Here is a 19,339-nt window from a genome sequence, read left to right on the forward strand (position 1 = left end):
CCCCCCCCCCCCCCCCCAATCCACCTCCCTTCGGGGCCCATCGTCCTTGATGGCATATCGCCTTGTGTCCACCCCCTTCGGGGCTTAGCCTCCTCGCTGGCACATGCTCAGTGCTTGACTCTGATACCATTTGTAACAGCCCTGTGATGTCCCATATTGGTTGAGGAGGACAACAAACCACCATTTATAAGGGTGTGGAAACCTTCCTCTAGTAGACGTGTTTTAAAGCCTTGAGGGGAAGCCCGAAAGGAAAAGCCCAAAGAGGACAATATCTGCTAGTGGTGGATCTGGACCGTTACAAATGGTATCAGAGCCAGACACCGGACGATGTGCCAGCCTTCTCGCTGTTCCCCGAAGGGGGGTAGACACGAGGCGGTGTGCTAGTAAGGACGCTGGACCCCAAAAGGGGGTGGATTTGGGGGTGGTCCCACATCGATTGGAGGAAGGAAAGAGTGCTAGTGAGGACGCTAGGCTCCGAAGGGGGGTGGATTGTGATGTCCCACATTGGTTGGGGGGGAGAACAAACTACCATTTATAAGGGTGTAGAAACCTTCCTCTAGCATCCTCCGAAGGGGGTGGATTGTGATGTCCCACATTGGTTGGGGAGGAGAACAAACCACCCTTTATAAGGGTGTGGAAATCTTCCTCTAGCAGACGCGTTTTAAAGCCTTGAGGGAAGCCCGAAAGGAAAAGCCGCTAGCAGATATTTTCTTTTTTGAGCTTTCCCTTTCGTGCTTCCCCTCGTGGTTTTTAAAATGCGTCTGCTAGGAAGAGGTTTTCACACCCTTATAAAGAATGCTTTGTTTTTCGTGTGGCTGGTTTTTTTTTTTGTTTTTTTTTATACGCCCTTACATGTTATTCCATTTTGCTCAAAATATTGTTATGAATGAAGTAAAAAGAAGAGGCTTGCCTAATCTAATAGTTCAAGTTTTAGGATATTGAAAAAGTGTTATGCATAGATGATGCTTCCACCTCTCATCTCCCATTTGGTCTTTCTCATAAGAGAGAATAACAAGGGGTAACACTTGATTCCTTGAACATGTATATAGCCATGCAGATGATGGAAGATGAAGTAGTTGCTGCTATTGGGCCACAATCTTCAGGCATTGCTCATGTCATTTCCCATGTCATTAATGAACTCCATATACCTCTTCTATCATTTGGAGCTACAGATCCCACTTTATCTGCACTGCAATACCCGTATTTTGTTCGGACGACACAGAGTGATCACTTCCAGATGAACGCCATTGCTGATATGGTAGATTATTTTGGATGGAGAGAGGTGATTGCCATCTTTGTAGATGATGATAATGGCAGGAGCGGGATATCGGCATTGAGTGACGCCTTGGCAAAGAAACGAGCCAGGATCTCTTATAAGGCTGCTTTCTCTCCTGGATCCCCCAATAGCGTAATAAGTGAATTGTTGGTTTCGATAAACCTGATGGAATCTCGGGTGTATATCGTACATGTCAATCCCGACACTGGTTTATCAGTATTTTCATTAGCTAAGAAACTTCAGATGATGAGCAGTGGCTATGTCTGGATTGCAACAGATTGGCTTCCTTCTTTTCTTGATTCTTTTGAAACAAATAGTCCTGATATCATGAATCATTTACAGGGCGTTGTAGCTCTTCGTCACCACACCCCGGACAGCGATCTGAAGAAAAATTTTGTCTCCAAATGGAAAGGACTGAAGTATAAGAAGAGTTCAAGCTTCAACTCTTATGCACTCTACGCATACGACTCTGTTTGGTTAGCAGCCCGTGCTCTCGACACGTTTCTTAAAGAAGGTGGACATATATCCTTTTCTACTGACCCCAAGCTACGTGAAAACAATGGAAGCATACTGCACTTAAAATCACTTCGAGTTTTTAATGGCGGCGAACAACTCTTACAGACAATCAAGAGAACGAACTTCACGGGTGTAAGTGGACGAATTCAGTTTGGTGATGACAGAAATTTGATTCATCCAGCTTATGATATCCTCAACATTGGGGGTACTGGTACACGTAGAATCGGTTACTGGTCGAATCATTCGGGTTTATCAACTATTGCACCAGAGAATCTGTATACAAAGCCTCTTAATGCTTCCCCAAATAACCATCTATACAGTGTAATATGGCCGGGTGAAGTAACAAGCGTTCCTCGAGGATGGGTGTTCCCGCACAACGGGAAATCATTGCAAATTGTAGTACCTAACCGTGTGAGCTACAAAGCGTTTGTATCTAAAGACAAGAACCCTCCAGGGGTTAAAGGGTATTGTATAGATGTCTTTGAAGCTGCCTTAAACTTGTTGCCTTATCCAGTTCCTCGCACATATATATTATATGGAGATGGAAAAGACACTCCTGAGTACAGCAATCTTGTATATGAAGTTTCACAGAATGTGAGTACTTGGCTTTGGTTCTTCCTTTCCTTTATCTTTGGTGCTCCAAATGGGTTGTGTTCTAGTCTGATGTGAATAATGCTTATCTTGATGATCTTCTTCCATCTTCAGAAATATGATGCAGCTGTTGGAGATATTACGATTGTAACGAATAGGACGAAGATTGTGGACTTCACACAGCCATTTATGGAGTCGGGACTCGTTGTCGTTACTGTCGTCAACGAGGAGAAATCCAGTCCGTGGGCTTTTCTCAGGCCGTTTACTGTTCAAATGTGGGCTGTCACTGCCATATTCTTCATTTTCGTTGGAGCTGTTGTCTGGATTCTCGAGCACCGGACCAACGAAGAGTTCCGTGGTCCGCCAAGGCAACAACTCATTACAATATTCTGGTTAGTATGGTTAAACTCATTACTGAGGCTTTTAATTTGCTCAAAGAACATGTTTTAGACTTCAGTAAATGGTCTGATATGAAGATTTCTGCAGAGTCTTTAGGCATTACCTTTGACCCATCCATGATTCAGCGATAAGGGTAATCTAGCTGTAATAGCCGAGCCGAAACCCACTGCTAGTAGATATTGTCCTCTTTGGACTTTTCCTTTCGGGTTTCCCTTCAAGGTTTTAAAACGCATTTGCTCTATACCCTTATAAAGAATGTTCGTTCCCCGCTCCAACCGATGTCGGATCTCGCAATCCACATCCATCAGGGCCCTGCATTGGGCTATTACAAATGGTATCAAAGCCAGACATCAGGTAGTGTGCCAACGAGGACATTGGGCTCCCAAGGGGAGCGGATTGTGAAATCCCACATCGGTTAGAGAAGGGAGCGGATTGTGGAGCAGACGCGTTTTAAAACATTGAGGAAAAACCCGGAAGGAAAAACCCAAAGAGAACAATATCTGCTAGCGGTGGGCTTGGGCTATTACACTAGCTAACTACATTAGCGAAGGCGAATGAAATCCATTAGCTCTTAACTTGCCATTTAGCTTAAAGCCTTTTGTATGGCTGAATCTTGCTTTGCTGCTCACTGACTTCTTTAAGATCTTAGAGTGAAACTTTTTCGTTCTTGCAGGTTTAGTTTCTCGACAATGTTCTTCTCTCACAGTAAGTTCCTTCTGCTCAAGCGCCCATGATTTCTTCATTGATCTTATTACAACATATAGACTCAGAACTTCTGACCTTTTTCTTTTACTGTTCTTGGTGCAGAGGAAAACACCGTAAGCACCCTCGGACGGCTGGTGCTGATAATATGGCTCTTCGTCGTGTTAATTATCAATTCGAGCTACACAGCTAGTTTGACGTCGATCTTAACGGTGCAGCAGCTAACGTCAAAGATCGAAGGGATTGATAGCTTAATCTCTGGCACAGATGCCATTGGAGTTCAAGAAGGGTCATTTGCATTGAATTATCTGATTAATGAGCTGAGTATAGCAGCTTCTAGGATCGTTAAACTGAAAAATCAGGAGGAATATGCCGATGCTCTTCGGCGTGGACCGGGGAATGGCGGGGTAGCTGCCATCGTTGATGAGCTTCCTTACGTCGAGCTTTTCTTGGCCGGGACGAACTGCATATTCAGGACGGTTGGACAGGAGTTCACCAAAAGTGGATGGGGATTTGTAAGTACTAATCCATCTCTTCTCCATGATTGTATACTTGAAAATGTGTTGTTATTCATATAGAAAACGTGTACTTGTGTGTTAGGCATTCCAAAGAGACTCTCCTCTTGCAGTTGATTTATCAACAGCCATTCTTCAACTCTCGGAGAACGGCGATCTTCAAAAGATCCACGACAAATGGCTGTCACGAACCGAGTGTTCAATGAGCCTAAACCAAGTCGACGTAAACCAACTATCACTAAGTAGCTTTTGGGGATTGTTCCTAATATGTGGCATTGCCTGCTTTATTGCTCTTTCCATATTCTTCTTTCGAGTACTATTCCAATACCGAAGATTTACCCCTGAAACCCAGCCTGAAGTCGAGGATATCGAACCTGTTAGGACGAGACGCCTTAGTCGTACTACCAGCTTCATGCACTTTGTAGATAAAAAAGAAGCAGAAATCAAAGGCAAGCTTAAAAGAAAAGCCAGTGAGAACAAACAAGCTAGCCAGAGCTCAGAGGCCCACCTTGATTCACCACCTTGATATATATATATATATATATATATATATCGTATTTGAGAAAGCAAAAGAAATTTGAGAATGGCTTTCTTTCTTGGGTTAGATCAGTTCTTTCTTTTGTCATACAAACTAAGATATCAAATTACAATTTTCTTTTTCGTCAAATTAATAAAAATATTTTTGTTTATAATTTATCTAAAAAAATACCTTTAAACTTTTTAAAATGTCGAGAATATTCTAACTTTTTAAAAAATTAAAAAATATTTGTTTCGAAATAAAAGGATTAATATTTTGAAAAAATAGTTATAAAATAAAATCTAATTTAAAAGCTTAATGTTTGAAAAAAAGAAATAAATGATGAATAAGAAAAAGAAAATGAAACAAAAATAACAGAAAACTTAAATATTGTAAAATTGGACAAAAATAATTAAAGAAATTCCACGTGTCAATGGTAGGATGATCAACGGTCTGAGGCAAAGGTTTGTTTACGTCAGCAGAATGAGATTTTGACACGTGGAATTTGTCATCAACATTTGAATCTCCCAATTCAATTTGGACATTTGGTTTTGTTACATTAAACCGGTAAACCGCCGATCCGAGAAAGTCGTCACATTCATAGCTAAAATGTCGTTAAAATTTAAAAATATATATATTAAAAAATAATAATAATAATAATATTCTAAAAATACCCTTCCTGGTTCTTCCTTGCTCTGCAATGAATACCGCCAACATTTCAGATTCCCATTTTCATGGCCGGGAGACCAATCCAATCTCTCACTCCAGGCCATCCTTAACGTTTTCCCAACGATGCCTCAACCTTGCCGGAAACAGCCTCTCCGCCTAAGCGTTAAGCGGCAGACCGCTCTCAAGCGCCACGCCGGCCAATTTTTGGACTCGATTCTTTCGTGTTACAGCTCCACCAAGCCTAAGGCGTATCCTGCGGTGCCCGATGAAGCCACTGCGGCTTCTACGGTTGTCGAGGATGCTGGGTTTGCGGCGGAGTCTCTAACACCATCCGTGTGCCATGATCATGGCCTGGACAAAGATTTGGTGTCTTTGAAAATTAGCCTGTTGGGTGATAGCCAAATTGGAAAGACAAGTTTTCTGGTAAGCTTGATTTTGTTTTGTTGGCGTTTTGGTTGGTCTCTGAGTTTTGTTTCTTATTGTCTGTTTTGAAGGTTAAATATGTTGGGAATGAATTGGATGAAGGAAGGAGTGAGCAGACAGGATTGAATTTGATGGACAAAACACTTATGGTTAGAGGAGCAAGAATTTCTTATAGCATTTGGGAAGTGGAAGGTAATTACACCTTTGGACGCCAGGATTACATGAAGGACATGACTTTGATAACATGTTGTCGTGGTTTTGCTTTGGACTTTCCTCCAAAAGGCCTCATAGCAAGGATGTATTCTTACTTATAAACTCGTGATCAATTAGCTAATGCAGGACTCCCTCCCAACAATTTTCGACAAATTTCCTCTTTGGATTTTCCCTTTCAGGATTCTCCTCACGACTTTAAAACGCGTCTGCTAGGGAAAGATTTTCATACCACCCTTGCAAAGGGTGTTTTGTTCTCCTCCCCAACCAACGTGGGACATCACAATCCACCTCCTTCGGAGCCCAGTGTCCTCGTTGGCACTCTTCCCTTTCTCTAATCGATGTGGGACTCCTGCCAAATCCACCCCCTTTGGAGCCAGCATCCTTACTCTTTGGAGAACAGCCTTCTCGCTGGCACATAGTCCTGTGTCTGGCCTTGATACCATTTATACTAGCCGATATTGTTCTCTTTGGGCATAAGCTCTCGGATTAGGGCTGTTACACAAACAATTACCATTTCGACTAAATTAACCTAAACCCATCAGCTTAAATGATATTAGAACGTAGTTTTGTGTTTGAATTTGTATAAGAACGTTATGAGGATGTGGATGCAGGTGATAAGAAGTCTCAAGATTACATTCCAACGGCGTGTAAGGACTCTGTGGCAATTCTTTTTATGTTTGATCTAACAAGTAGGCGTACTCTAACCGGGTGAGGCTTGTTTCTGTTTGATCTAAATGACTTTGGCCTTCATGAATGGGAAGAATTAAACATAAGGGTTTTCCCTTTGGTTTGCAGCATTGTAAAGTGGTATAGACAAGCTCGAAAGTATAATCAGGTATAGTTTAGGTCTCGTTTGATAACGTTTTTAGAACGAAGTTTTGAATTTCTTTTTGTCCGTTCAAAGCTCTTTTCTTTGTAGAGAGCGATTCCAGTGTTGGTAGGAACAAAGTTCGATGATTTCATCCAACTCCCCATTGATTTGCAATGGGCAATTGCAAACGAGGTAAGAATTGAAATCATGAGTGTTTCTCTCTTTGATTTTAGCGTAACGACTCAAGTCCACCGCTAGTAGATACTGTCCTCTTTGGATTTTCCCTTTCAAGCTTCCCTCAAAGTTTTTAAAACTCGTCTGTTAAGGAGAGGCAAGAGCCTACACCAACATCAATGGATGTAGGATCTCACAGAATGTCTCATGATTTCCTTATTTTGACAGGCACGAGCTTACGCCAAGGCACTGAATGCTACATTGTTCTTCTCCAGTTCAACTTACAACATCAATGTCAATAAGATCTTTAAGTTCATCACAGCAAAGCTCTTCGACCTGCCGTGGACGGTTGAGCGCAACTTAACAGTCGGGGAGCCTATAATTGATTTCTAGAGTCCGTCCACTCTACATAGCCAATCTGGTTCTCAAGAAACTCACCAAACCATCCTGCACAAGGATAAACTGTCAACATTGCTTGAACAACCGTGTCCGGTGTAGCGGAGAAAGGCAGCGGCGTCGAGCCCCCGTCTCCTCAAGTCGAAATGCATCTGCATTTTGGACTGCACCAAGGTTGTAGAAAAGCAATAAGACAATGAGAAAAGAACAAGCACACTTGGGTTTACAGTTCATGGGAACCAGGTCAGGCATGTCATTGCAAAGGCAGCAGCTATTGAGTATTGAATCCCTTCAAGAAGTTTAGATCTTCTAACTCCCTGAATATCTGTTTATCACGCTCAACATCTTCTCTTAGGCGAGAAAACTGAAGTGTCTGTCAAATTCAACAGCAGTTAGATGTCATTGCTTGATGTGATCAAATAATGTTTTGTCCTTAAGCTTTAGAAAGTCAGTCATGGTTAAAACTCAAGAAGTCTTCTTCAATCATAGCCCACCCCTGTGGCTAGGCGAGTCGAGTCGTGTAAATCAAGAGAAAGCAATGAGGCTGCTATGGAAAATTATCTTTATTGGATGTATGAGAATAAGTACCCAACATTTATATCTACAAGTTACTAAGAGTATGTTGATTTTTTTAAATTATTATGAAACAGTCATCTTGTTATGGTTTAATAGAGCCTCTTTTATCATTAACGATATTCATAATGCAAAGATAGAGCTTACGGTATCAAATAATTCAATCTCCATTCAGAATCGAAGTTCATTTGAAAGCATTACAGTAGCACCTCCAAGCGGTTAGAAAACGTCATTTCAAATAGGCCTTTGAAATACTACTATACATTGGAATCAAATCATGACATTGACAACAATAACTCAATCCTAAAACTTTACATATATATATATGTATATATTACTCGAACCTAAAACTTTACATATACATGAACTACTTTTAACAATGTAATGAATATGTTCTAAAACTTAGACTTCACTTTTCCTATCAATTCTTTGATTCCACCAAGAAACAGAGAGAAAAGACAAACAAATCGCCTATTGGAATCAAAATCGAAGTTATTAATGAACGCTGCTAAACTTAAAGGCTTTGTTTGATAACCATATCAATTTTAATGAGATCAACTCATTGACCTTACATGTTACATACTAGAATCATATATAGTTCAATCATATTTGTTAAAATAAACTCGATCGAATGGCCAAGAGAAAATCTAGCTCTTTTTTCACGTCAAACTTTCGTCTGAAACTTGGAATATACAAGAACAACTTAGGGAGGGGGAGAGGGTTTGAAATCAGATCAAACACAAAAAATGCAACTGCTGGGTCCATAGGACTCCCCACATGATTCAGTACACAAGATGATTTCATGTTTTTATAGCCAAGAACTTTATCTTTCTAAAAAACAGCTACTGCAAGAACTTAAGAGATACCCATTAAGTAAAAATTTGCATTCAAGGGGTGAGATACCCATTAAGTACACAAGATGATGTCATGTTTTTCTAGCCAAGAACTTTATCTTTCTAAAAAACAGCTACTGCAAGAACTTAAGAGATACCCATTAAGTAAAAATTTGCTTTCAAGGGGTGAGATATGAACAGAACCTCGCAGACCTGAAATGTTGATTTATTCCGAATCTGATGAGTCTGATCTTGTGCTTTGCCGCACACTTCTCCTGGTTTGTGCATTAGATTTTGAAGCATTTATGGACGATTCACCTTCATAGAAGATGACTTGACATTTTGCCAACCTCTCTTCCAATTCCTCTGTGCTGAACTCGTCAGTTCCACCAAGCTCATCAAATCCCACCTAATAGATTCACATGAGTGAGGGCAACTGTTACAAGGACATGAACTATAATTCAGTAATCACTGGTGTGTTATCATAAATGGCATACCACATAATCATCCACTTTTGCATTCTTGATAAGAGCAAGGGTTGGAAGAACAACGATCTTCAACTTCTCAGCCAGAAATGGACTTTTCTCGGCATTAATTTTGACAAAACGCGTCTCAATATGCTGCTTTGCCAAAATACCCAAGTGCTTGTCCATAACCTGTAATTCGTAAATGATAATGCATTGTTTCCCTTAAATGCAATAGATTCAAAACAATATGCACAAGAAAAAAAAAACCAGAGGCATCAATAAAAATGAACTCATGTCTCATATTCCTGGCCATATTTGATCATTGCACTAACTGGTAGACATTGGAAAAACTAAGAAGATTGCAAGAACAATCCCTAAATAATCACCGACTTGAACAATTAAGTGGGAAAAATATCCAATTGAGCACACTAATTCAAACGATAATTGATTAAGTAAGCTAACTGATAGAACCAAACCTACCTTACAGGGCCAATTGTCACGGTAAAAGTGGCAGACCACGCGATCACTAGCCTTGACAATGGAGAAGAAGTCCTTCTCGACGGGAATCTCAGAGTATTCGCCGTGGCCAAGAGAGATCCATCGACTACGCTTCTCCGCCATCTTCTTCATCTGCTGCAATCTCCGCTCCCTCAAAGCCTCCAAATCATCGAGGTCGAGACGATCTATAGCTGCAATTTCGTCATCGATCTTATCCTCCACGGCCTTCGCCACCGTCAGCACTTGCTTTTCCAATATCTGAACCAAAGAAAAAGAACGAAAAAAAAAAATCAATCAATCATCTACAAACAACAACAGGAATAGTGTTCTACGTATAAAAAGGCCGAGACAGTGCCTCTTGAACTATCGAATTCTCCATTTTCTACAAGCTGGAAGACAACCCCCTCGCAAAATGTTCCAACCGTTTCGAGAAGCAAAATCAACCTGTCGCAAAACCAAACACAATCAAATCGTCAGATTCAAAAGAAGAGATTTACACATCAAAAAACTGAATTCGATCAGAAAAGAACAAAATCGGAGTATTCAAGATCGTAATAAACCATACAACTTGCCTTGTTACCAGAATGTTGAGGAGAAAGAAGAATGGCCAAACGAACAGAAACAAATCAGGGGAAGAGAAGGAGAGGAGGACAGATCTGTAAGTGAAGAAGCCCCAGCCCTTCTGTATTGTACGAGTGAGGAGGGTGAGGGTTTGTCCTACCGAACCGGTTCAATTCGGCCTAAGTAATTCCCACGCCTAATTAGGAATTAAACCAACCGAGCCACCCAGTATGCCTCGGTCTGGTTCAGTATGGACCACTTAATCGAACCGTTATTTATTTAATTTAATGCAAACAAAAATTGTGTTTTTTTTTTTTTTTTAAACTAATCACATTAATGTTTTTCTGTTAGAAGGGGAGAGAAATTGATAAAAATAAATGCATAATTAATTTGCAAAATGAAAGAAGTATTTATTATTTATTGCAATCTAAAACGGCATCGTACGGAGTAATGAAAGGTATTGAGTAATAAAGCGCGCAAAAGCAAATAGAAAAGCGTTGAGTTATAAAGCATTAATGAATTTTTATTATATAATTTCCAAAAATAAAAATAAAATCATACAATTAAAGAAACCCACCATGAATTGTCATACTTCAAACTTTATTATATCCATTTATGATTTATACTTCTTCAAAAATAACCATTTACTTTTTAAAAATAGTGTAATTATGGTTATAACTAACCTTGTTGTCGAAACCAACATAATTCAACCCTATTTGACATAATCTAAGTCTACTGTTAGCCGATATTGTTCATTTTAGCCTATTATTTATAGTCGCCAGCCTCACAATTTTTTAACGAGCGTCTATTAGAAAGAGATTTTATATCCTTATAACGAACGAGTCATTCTCCTCTCCAACCAATGTGAGATTTCACAATCCACCTCCTTAGAGGCTTAGTGTCTTCTCTGGTACATCGCTCGATGTTTTGCTCTAATACAATTTATAACAACCCAAATTCATTGCTAGCCAATATTGTCCGTTTTAATCTATTACGTATCATTGTCATTGTCAACCTCATGGTATTTTAAGACGCATCTATTAGGGAGAGATTTTCACACCCTCAAAAAGAATGCTCCGTTCCTCCCTTCATCCGACGTGGGATCTCACACTTCTTTAGTTAAAGCTAGCAATTAAAATGTTCATCATCCCACTTATTGCACTAAAAAAAAGAACTAAAAGGACAAACCGTGTTTCTTTATGACAAGTAGAGTACATGGATATAAACCTTAAATCTTCGATCTTGATCGTAAGAGAAATAATACACGTCAATCATCGTTCCAAAGACAATAGATAGTTAATAACAATAGGCAAATAAAATACAAGGTTTTTACTAAAGACAGTCCCTTTCCAAGGTTGTTTTTGTTGTTGTTGTTTGTGGTTTCAGCTTTTACACTGTCCGAGGAAGTCAATGCCCGAACCCCTAAAACATGTTTTGTTTTGTTTTCTTTGGAGCAGGGTGCGCTCTTGACTTCTCCCAAACACTTAAATTAATTACCTCATTCCATACTCTCTTCTAATATAACTAACAACCACAACAGTTTCCACTTTTGGTCACGCAGCCTCACATGATAATGACGCTTTAATTCTCTCCACCGTACACGCAATCAGATTGTTAACCGTTGCAACCGACCCAAGCGACAGTTTGGCCGTTGGCACCGAATCCACCAGTATCTGAAATGCAACTGTCAGCAACGACCCACCTGAAACACCCTCTCCTCCGCCGCCATCGGGGAGAATGGCGAACCCTGAGGGGAGAAGCGCTACGTAGTCGGGATCTCCGCCGTTGAGGACGACGTTCATTGCTACTATGTCAACCGGTGCGTAGATGACGAACGACACTGTTGGGTCCGTGCAGCTTTCTTGCAGGATCAACATGTTGCTTTGGCTTGAATTCGTGCTCTACAAAAAGTTCGGGTTTTTTTTAGAGTTATTCAATTACATTGTTGCAGTCTCTTATAAATTTGATCGAAATTGATAAAATAACTTACGTTTACGCGTAAGAGAGAAACGCAATTGCCAGTGTCGCGGCCGTTGGCGATATGGGCCATTTCTTGAACGACTCCGCCATTGGAAAGAATGTCCCACTGTAAGAATTAGAAGCACTCAGTGTTCGAAGTTTTTGAATTGATGAGTTACCGTAAATTTGAATACCTCGCTACGAGAATTTTCATCTCGGAGGAAATCGAAGATTGTTTTGGGAGGAACAGGAAGCCAGAAGGAAGTTGCAGCACTCAAGACAATACCCGGAGGTCTTCCGGGGTCGTCGATGCTCTTTCGGGTCATGACTCGAACATCGTCGGCACCAGTACCGGACAGAGTAGTCCATGTGTGGGTTGTGGAGGCGCTCACTCCGGCGCAGAAGCTTATCACCATTCTCTCAGCTAGCTTCAACATGCTCTTTCTTCCTTCTTGATTCGTTATAACTGAATTCAATTTCAAAATCCACCGTTAATGTAACAGAATATTGCTGATATCATTATCATTTTGATCTGGAAAATATGATTACCTCCAACATCACCGGTGGAAATATTGGTGGCCATGGCGCTGGCAAGCCGTTCACATTGGCGATCTAAGGTTGTAACCCACCGTTTGGCCCCAAAAGCTTGGCCGGAGCTCACCAGCTGCTTGTAAAGATTATGAACCCCTCTATCGTCCACCTCAACATGCTCGACCCATGTAACCTACCACAAAAAAACACATAATTAGGAACGTGTTTCCTAGTCACTGCGACCCCTTGGCGAGGAGGCACTCCTTCTCCCGAAGTTACGGGACTATTTTATTGAGTTCCTTAGAGAGAGTTGTCTCGCGCCTCTAGGTATTCTCTACCTATCCACCATGTCTGTTTCGGGTACAGGTACCCTTTTGTTGAAGGTCGTTCGAGCTTTTCCTGGGAGTATGACATGAGTTACTTCAGCGCCATAGCGCCTGGTACTTGAACAATGGCTCGAGGTATTTTCTCTACCCCTTCCAACCCTGAAAAAATAGGGGCATCTTGCGTCCTTGAACCGATAACCATCAATTGGCTAACCTAGCCTCCTCCGTCCCTCGGGACCAACAGGGGGTAGTATAGGAACCACGACTCTTCACAATAGTATGATATTGTCCACTTTGAATATAAGCTCTCATGACTTTGATTTGGGATTTTCTCAAGGTCTCGTACCAATAGAAATATATTCCTTACTTATAAATCCATGATCATTCTCTAAATTAGCGAAAACGTGTGACTCCCTCCAAAAATCCTCTTAACATTAAATTTCCCTTTATTGTTCTCAAAAAAAAAAAAAAAAAATCACCTTTGAATAACCATTTGGCATTTCTTGGATCAAACAACCAGAAGGTCTTCTTCTACATCTAACTCCAGGGGTAGGGCGCAGATCGTCCAATGAAACGTCCACCACTGCCCATGTCCCGTCCCCGTGCTGCTTGCAATATCGAACATAGTAGCTCTCCCGGGTCGGGACTAGTGGCGATGGAACTTGAAACTCGGACGTCATCTAGACGAGGTTAAAGTTTTTGAATTTAGTAGTAATTTAATATAGCGGGTAAGTAATTAATTAATACTCTAATGCATACCACTTGTAGAGCTCCATTGTAATTTCCAGCAACTCCGGTGGATAATACTTCAAGCGTCATAGCTCTAGACACAATTCCAGAAAATAGAGTCGACCATTGATTCTGTCATAATCATTATTAAGCAAAAATCATGTTAATAATTAATTAATTAATTAATTAATACATTATTTAACAAAATTTAATAATTAATTAATTACCACGTCCATGAGAATCTCCACGAGGTTAATGTGGTTCATGATGACAACGGCAGATTCACGAGAGGCTTCACATTTAAACCCTGCAGGCTTAGGCCCAATGCCTCTAGGAAACGTTCTCAAGTACTCATCTTCATTGAGCACATGGGTCGAACCATCCAGGCTAGTCATCCACAATGGCTCACCCATCTGAGCCATTCTAGTTAGCTCTTCCATGGCTGCAACTGCAAGCTCGATGATCATGGGCTTTTCGGACTCGATCGGGCCGCTGATTGATCGGATCAGGTCACCAGGGGAGGCATGGATGTCTCCTCCAAGGCCGGGTTGTGGTCCGAAGTTGCCCATTCCCAGCTCTAGTGGTCGAGATGGAACCGGTGGAGAAAGTAGAGGGTAGTTCACTACTGGCTTGCCTACGTACTTCGCAGCAATGGCTGAAATGCGATCGATCTAGAAGGCAATCAGCCAAAATATGTAAAGGGTTAAAAGAGGCGAAATTTTCGAAAACTAAATAGTTGACATAAAATTAAATTACCTCTTCGCGAAGACGGGCGTTTTCGAGTCTAAGATGATGTTCATCAAAAGACATTTCACCAATGGCAGTAGGGCCGCCGCAGTTGGGACATGAGGCATTGCTAAGGGCTTCTCTATATCTCATGTTATCGGCTCGAAGCTTCTCATTTTCTGTTCGGAGTTGGGTGTTCTCATGCCGCTCGTGTTGATTCTGCGTTTCGAAAGGCAGCTCAAATGTCTCAACCAAACCAAACACGTTTAAGGTAACAAAAAAACAAGGGTGTCTTTTGGGAGCTTTGGTTTTGTTGTTTTTAGTTACCTTCATTTGAGTGCGTTTGTTTTGGAACCAAAACTTAACTTGTAAAGGCTCCAAGTTCAATTCCCTGCTTAATTCCTTCCTTTGTTTGTCATCAGGGTGAGGACACTCCTTGAAGAATCTATACCCCAAATGAAAACAAAACAATAATAATCCAAAACCATAGTTCAGTAACAACTAAACTTAACGAGACTTACGCTTCCATTTCTTGGATTTGATGTTGAGTATGACGATGGTACCGCTTCTTTTTAGGACGAGGATCTTGGTCATCACCGGAGACGAGTTCATGGTTATTATCGCTATCCGATTTTGTGGCACTATCGAAGTCATCGTCCTGGATTCGAGCAAGATCGCTTTTAGAAGTGTTTTGAGGCATGTCTAAGGGGAGGAGCTGACCGTCCATCATGCTTGACTGGAACATTTTCTACAGATCTTTAAGATTCCGTAGTAGTAGGGAGGGAGAAGCACAAGAGCTTATGGTTTTTCAATCTAACAACACCAATGCAATTAGGTTCAATTTCCATCCCATCAACTAATCCGACAAAAATGTTTTTTTTTTTCTCCCAAGTTCTTGGAATATCGCCTAAAATCAAAAGGTTTTTTTTTTTTTTTTCCCTCTCTTTTTCTCTCCACCAATTAAGATTTTCACAGTTACCAAAAAGAACATAAATTTTCTTTTAGAAAGTCAAATATTAAAAAAAAAAAAAAAGGTTTTTTTTTTTTTTTTCCCTCTCTTTTTCTCTCCACCAATTAAGATTTTCACAGTTACCAAAAAGAACATAAATTTTCTTTTAGAAAGTCAAATATTAAAAAAAAAAAAAAAGGTTTTTTTTTTTTTTTTCCCTCTCTTTTTCTCTCCACCAATTAAGATTTTCACAGTTACCAAAAAGAACATAAATTTTCTTTTAGAAAGTCAAATATTAAAAAAAAAAAAAAAGGTTTTTTTTTTTTTTTTCCCTCTCTTTTTCTCTCCACCAATTAAGATTTTCACAGTTACCAAAAAGAACATAAATTTTCTTTTAGAAAGTCAAATATTAAAAAAAAAAAAAAAGGTTTTTTTTTTTTTTTTCCCTCTCTTTTTCTCTCCACCAATTAAGATTTTCACAGTTACCAAAAAGAACATAAATTTTCTTTTAGAAAGTCAAATATTAAAAAAAAAAAAAAAGGTTTTTTTTTTTTTTTTCCCTCTCTTTTTCTCTCCACCAATTAAGATTTTCACAGTTACCAAAAAGAACATAAATTTTCTTTTAGAAAGTCAAATATTAAAAAAAAAAAAAAAAGGTTTTTTTTTTTAATTAATAGAAAAAGGGCATGAAAATCTCTCAAGATTTAAACAAAAAAAAAAAATTACAAACCTGAGAAAGAACAAGGCCAGAAGTAGAGACAAATCCACCAACATTATTCCCATTTCTTCCAATCATCGACGGCATGTTTCTCGCCGGTGTCATAATTCCGGCGGGCATATTGAACTTCTCTTTCTCTCTCTAAAAATTAGGCTATAAATTAGGACAGAACCCAGAATCCGACAGGAAAACCAGATGAGATTTTCATAAACAACCACGAAGATCTCGGACAATATCCCAAAATACTCTCTCTTTCTCTCTCCTATCTGCACCCAAAAAAAACACAAAAAGGTACAAACTTTGATAAAAAAATTGAACTTTTTTTTAGTCAAAATCATTTTTAAAACCTTACCCAAGTGAAAGGGCTTCAGATCTGATCTGGGTTTTGCTGCGTTTGGAAGATGAACATGTCCAAAGTTGTGGGAGCGTGAAAAAGAGGAAAAAGATGGGATTTTTAGGCGACAGAAACAGGGTTTAGGGTTTGTGGAGGAAGAAGAAGAAGAAAAAGAAGATGATTTGCAGAAGAAGAAGAAGAAAGGGCGAAGGGAAGTGATGGAGGAAGGAGAGTGAGAAGAGAAGAGGAGTTATTGCAGAGCGTATAGAGAGGATGGTATTGCATTTAATGGAGAGCGAAAGAGGTGTAATTGTAGAGAGAGAAAGTTTGGAGATTAATTTCAGTCCTTATGAGAGTGTGTATATGGTAGAACATCGAATGACGGCTACCAAACCCTTTTCCCATATATCACATTATTAATCTTATTCATCCTACTCGTTCTTCGTTCTATTCATTATGATCGAGAATATACGTCTTAATCAATTGAATTATACTCGTTCAAAATTTTGTATTAGGGTTTATGTAAATGGGTTTGGGTATACATAAACCAAGCATATGTATTATTAAGTATGAAGATCACTATACACAAATTATGTTAATTTCATTGATTAATTAGTATAATGATAAGATTGATGCTAAAAATTGTTTAGTTGGGTTAATTATGAACTTCATTTAAAGATTAATTTTATCCCTTGCAAAAACTTTGTTTAACCATTTTAAATCATGTGATTCTTTGAACGGTTTTGATTTAAAAGATGTTATCAGTACAATACCTTCGTTGTTAAGTTATATATTTACATTGGTTTGGTGTAATTTGGTTAACGTGTCTACTTCAGATCTTTGTGAAATCGTACTCTAATTTTTAATGAAACGTTGTATCTATATGTGATTCTTCAGATCTCACGTTTTTTTTTTAATTTGATCTTATCAGATAATGTATTAAATGTGAATTGTCGTAAATGGACAAAAAAATTATCTATTAACATGAAAAAATCATATTACTATTACATTTCGAACACAATATCATGTAAACTATTTTTTTTCCCAATAAATGTAATTTTTCAACTGAAAATATAAATTAAAAAAATGTGTAGTTTAGAAACGTAAGATTAAGGATTGAAGTGGGTATTAAATGTGAGATAAATAGAATTAATTAAGGGGATGAATTTAGAAGATATTCGCTGTGGTAATAAATATTTTGGTGGAATAAATGAAGCTCAAAAACATCAAATCTTTAAATAATTATTTCTATGTGGAAAAAAGAATTATCCCATTATTATTATTATTATTATTATTATTATTATTATTATTATTATTATTATTATTATTATTATTATTCACGGTAAAAAAATGTTTGTAGATAATTTATGAAGCGTTAATAGACAATTTTCGTCTATATTTTCACCGTAAAAAAAATTATAAGGGTAAGGAGTATTAATGTATATTTTTTAAAATTTTATAGGTATTTTTTAAATAATTACTAAAAATAAATTATATTTTTCTAACTTTTTTTTCAAAAAAGTATAAAGAAACTCACGTTAACGACGGTAAGGATATTTTTGAGACTTAAGGGTATTTGTAGCATCCCAAGTCCACTGCTAGCAGATAGTATTCGCTTTGACTTTTATGTATCGTCGTCCGTCTCACGATTTTAAAACGCGTCTAATAGGGAGAGATTTTCACACTCTTACAAGGAGTGATTCGTTCTCTTCTCCAACCGATGCGAGATTTACAATCCACCCCCTCAGGGGTCGAGCATTCTCACTATCGTGAAGCGTGAAGGGGATAGGGGCTTAGCTCTTGTGGGTATTTAATGACTCTGAGCAACGGGGTGTGCATGCCAAACCCTATTTATTTCCTTCATGCACTCTTCACTCTCCCCCCTCCACCTTCCACCTTCTCTCTTTTGAACAAACAAACAACATTAAACAGCTATCATTTTTCAACAATATGCAACTCAAAATTCATATATATATAATAATATTATTAGTCGGGTAAGAAGAGAAACTTTGAACTTACGATCTCACGTGCATCTTAAATTGGCTTGATATGTGACGTTATACATTCGCATCATGTGATACATAAAATCGACATGAACGAGAACAATACTATATTCAATAAGCGTAAACTTTCGTACACTTTTCACTTCCAATTTCGAGCACAATCTTTCCTAGATAACCCTAACAAAACCTAACCGTGCATCACATACTTTTTCGGGTTTTCAAATTTGTGTGAAAATCTCCTAAGAAAATCGAAAAAGAATCTGACCAATCGTTGAATTATTTGATTAATTAAGTAATTAATTGATTATGGTCCAATATTTATTCACAAAATCATCGTCCATTCCATTCAGAAATTTATTATATTTCAGTAATTAACATATTTCCTCGTACTTCAGCCTTACCCACTTCTATTTATTCATTATTCCATTCCTACTTTTTCCTTATTTAATTTGAATTTATTTCACGTCCATTATTTTATTTATTTATTTAAAAAATTAAATTATACGAAATATATACAATACAATCGGAAGTCATGTGATCTCACTTACAAATTATAGTAACCTCATAAATTGACGTGATAACTGGATTGGGTCCGGGTCCGGGTCGGGTCGGGTCGGGGAATATGAAGAAGGGGCACTGGATTGGGTCTTATTCGCATGAGCTGGCATGTGCCTGAAGGGTAAAGGCAAGTTGCTTTCACCCATAAGCCCATAACCCAAAAGTAAAATCTGGACTTTAACCGCATCAAGTTTCTTAATGCACCGCGGTGAAAATTATCAAGTGAAAACAATAGTTTATTGGGCCAAATGATCAGAACTCGGCCCATTTGAATAATTCTTTAGAAATAACATATAATTTCAATAATTTTCAATTTGCATTAAATTAAAAAAAAGGTTTGTTAAATAGCACGATATTGTCCATTTTGACCAT

General features: G+C 38.7%; 4 protein-coding genes across 8 annotated transcripts in view; 2 read left to right on the top strand and 2 right to left on the bottom strand.

Annotated features, from left to right (window-relative positions):
- LOC111448945 (glutamate receptor 3.4-like) overlaps window positions 1–4,603 on the top strand; it is a 7,057-nt gene extending 2,454 nt beyond the window's left edge. Inside the window, exons 3-7 of the mRNA XM_023088739.1 lie at window positions 1,050–2,386; window positions 2,498–2,775; window positions 3,456–3,487; window positions 3,590–3,999; window positions 4,085–4,603. Of these exons, the coding sequence (XP_022944507.1) occupies window positions 1,050–2,386; window positions 2,498–2,775; window positions 3,456–3,487; window positions 3,590–3,999; window positions 4,085–4,525 (2,498 nt within the window). The 3' untranslated portion in view covers window positions 4,526–4,603. The remainder of the gene's footprint in view (window positions 1–1,049; window positions 2,387–2,497; window positions 2,776–3,455; window positions 3,488–3,589; window positions 4,000–4,084) is intronic.
- Window positions 4,604–5,202: 599 nt separating this feature from the next.
- Window positions 5,203–7,327, top strand: LOC111449038 (septum-promoting GTP-binding protein 1-like). Its single transcript, XM_023088867.1, has 6 exons — window positions 5,203–5,608; window positions 5,680–5,800; window positions 6,433–6,529; window positions 6,617–6,656; window positions 6,741–6,824; window positions 7,035–7,327. Exons 1-6 carry the CDS (start codon window positions 5,309–5,311, stop codon window positions 7,197–7,199), a joined length of 807 nt encoding a protein of 268 aa, XP_022944635.1. The 5' UTR covers window positions 5,203–5,308; the 3' UTR covers window positions 7,200–7,327.
- Window positions 7,328–8,510: 1,183 nt separating this feature from the next.
- Window positions 8,511–10,293, bottom strand: LOC111449040 (thioredoxin domain-containing protein 9 homolog). Of its 3 annotated transcripts, none has more exons than XM_023088869.1 (5): window positions 10,154–10,293; window positions 9,929–10,017; window positions 9,556–9,831; window positions 9,106–9,264; window positions 8,511–9,017 (listed from the first exon to the last, which is right to left on the bottom strand). In XM_023088869.1, exons 2-5 carry the CDS (start codon window positions 9,950–9,952, stop codon window positions 8,835–8,837), a joined length of 642 nt encoding a protein of 213 aa, XP_022944637.1. In that variant the 5' UTR covers window positions 9,953–10,017; window positions 10,154–10,293; the 3' UTR covers window positions 8,511–8,834. The 3 variants fall into 3 exon arrangements, with proteins under 3 accessions (XP_022944637.1, XP_022944636.1, XP_022944638.1); XM_023088868.1 differs by having other exon boundaries at window positions 10,139–10,292; XM_023088870.1 differs by having other exon boundaries at window positions 10,146–10,263.
- A 1,063-nt stretch (window positions 10,294–11,356) lies between these two features.
- Window positions 11,357–16,720, bottom strand: LOC111449117 (homeobox-leucine zipper protein HDG2-like). 3 transcript variants are annotated; one of them, XM_023088992.1, is made up of 12 exons: window positions 16,425–16,720; window positions 16,085–16,225; window positions 14,927–15,141; window positions 14,733–14,850; window positions 14,436–14,624; window positions 13,907–14,350; window positions 13,710–13,811; window positions 13,430–13,630; window positions 12,643–12,817; window positions 12,288–12,559; window positions 12,125–12,220; window positions 11,357–12,035 (listed from the first exon to the last, which is right to left on the bottom strand). In XM_023088992.1, exons 2-12 carry the CDS (start codon window positions 16,190–16,192, stop codon window positions 11,688–11,690), a joined length of 2,268 nt encoding a protein of 755 aa, XP_022944760.1. In that variant the 5' UTR covers window positions 16,193–16,225; window positions 16,425–16,720; the 3' UTR covers window positions 11,357–11,687. The 3 variants fall into 3 exon arrangements, with proteins under 3 accessions (XP_022944760.1, XP_022944759.1, XP_022944761.1); XM_023088991.1 differs by having other exon boundaries at window positions 16,085–16,338; XM_023088993.1 differs by lacking the exon at window positions 16,425–16,720 and having other exon boundaries at window positions 14,927–15,218; window positions 16,085–16,198.
- Window positions 16,721–19,339: the final 2,619 nt, after the last annotated feature.

Source organism: Cucurbita moschata, unplaced genomic scaffold (assembly GCF_002738365.1).
Source record: "Cucurbita moschata cultivar Rifu unplaced genomic scaffold, Cmos_1.0 Cmo_Scf00010, whole genome shotgun sequence".
NCBI lineage: Eukaryota > Viridiplantae > Streptophyta > Magnoliopsida > Cucurbitales > Cucurbitaceae > Cucurbita > Cucurbita moschata.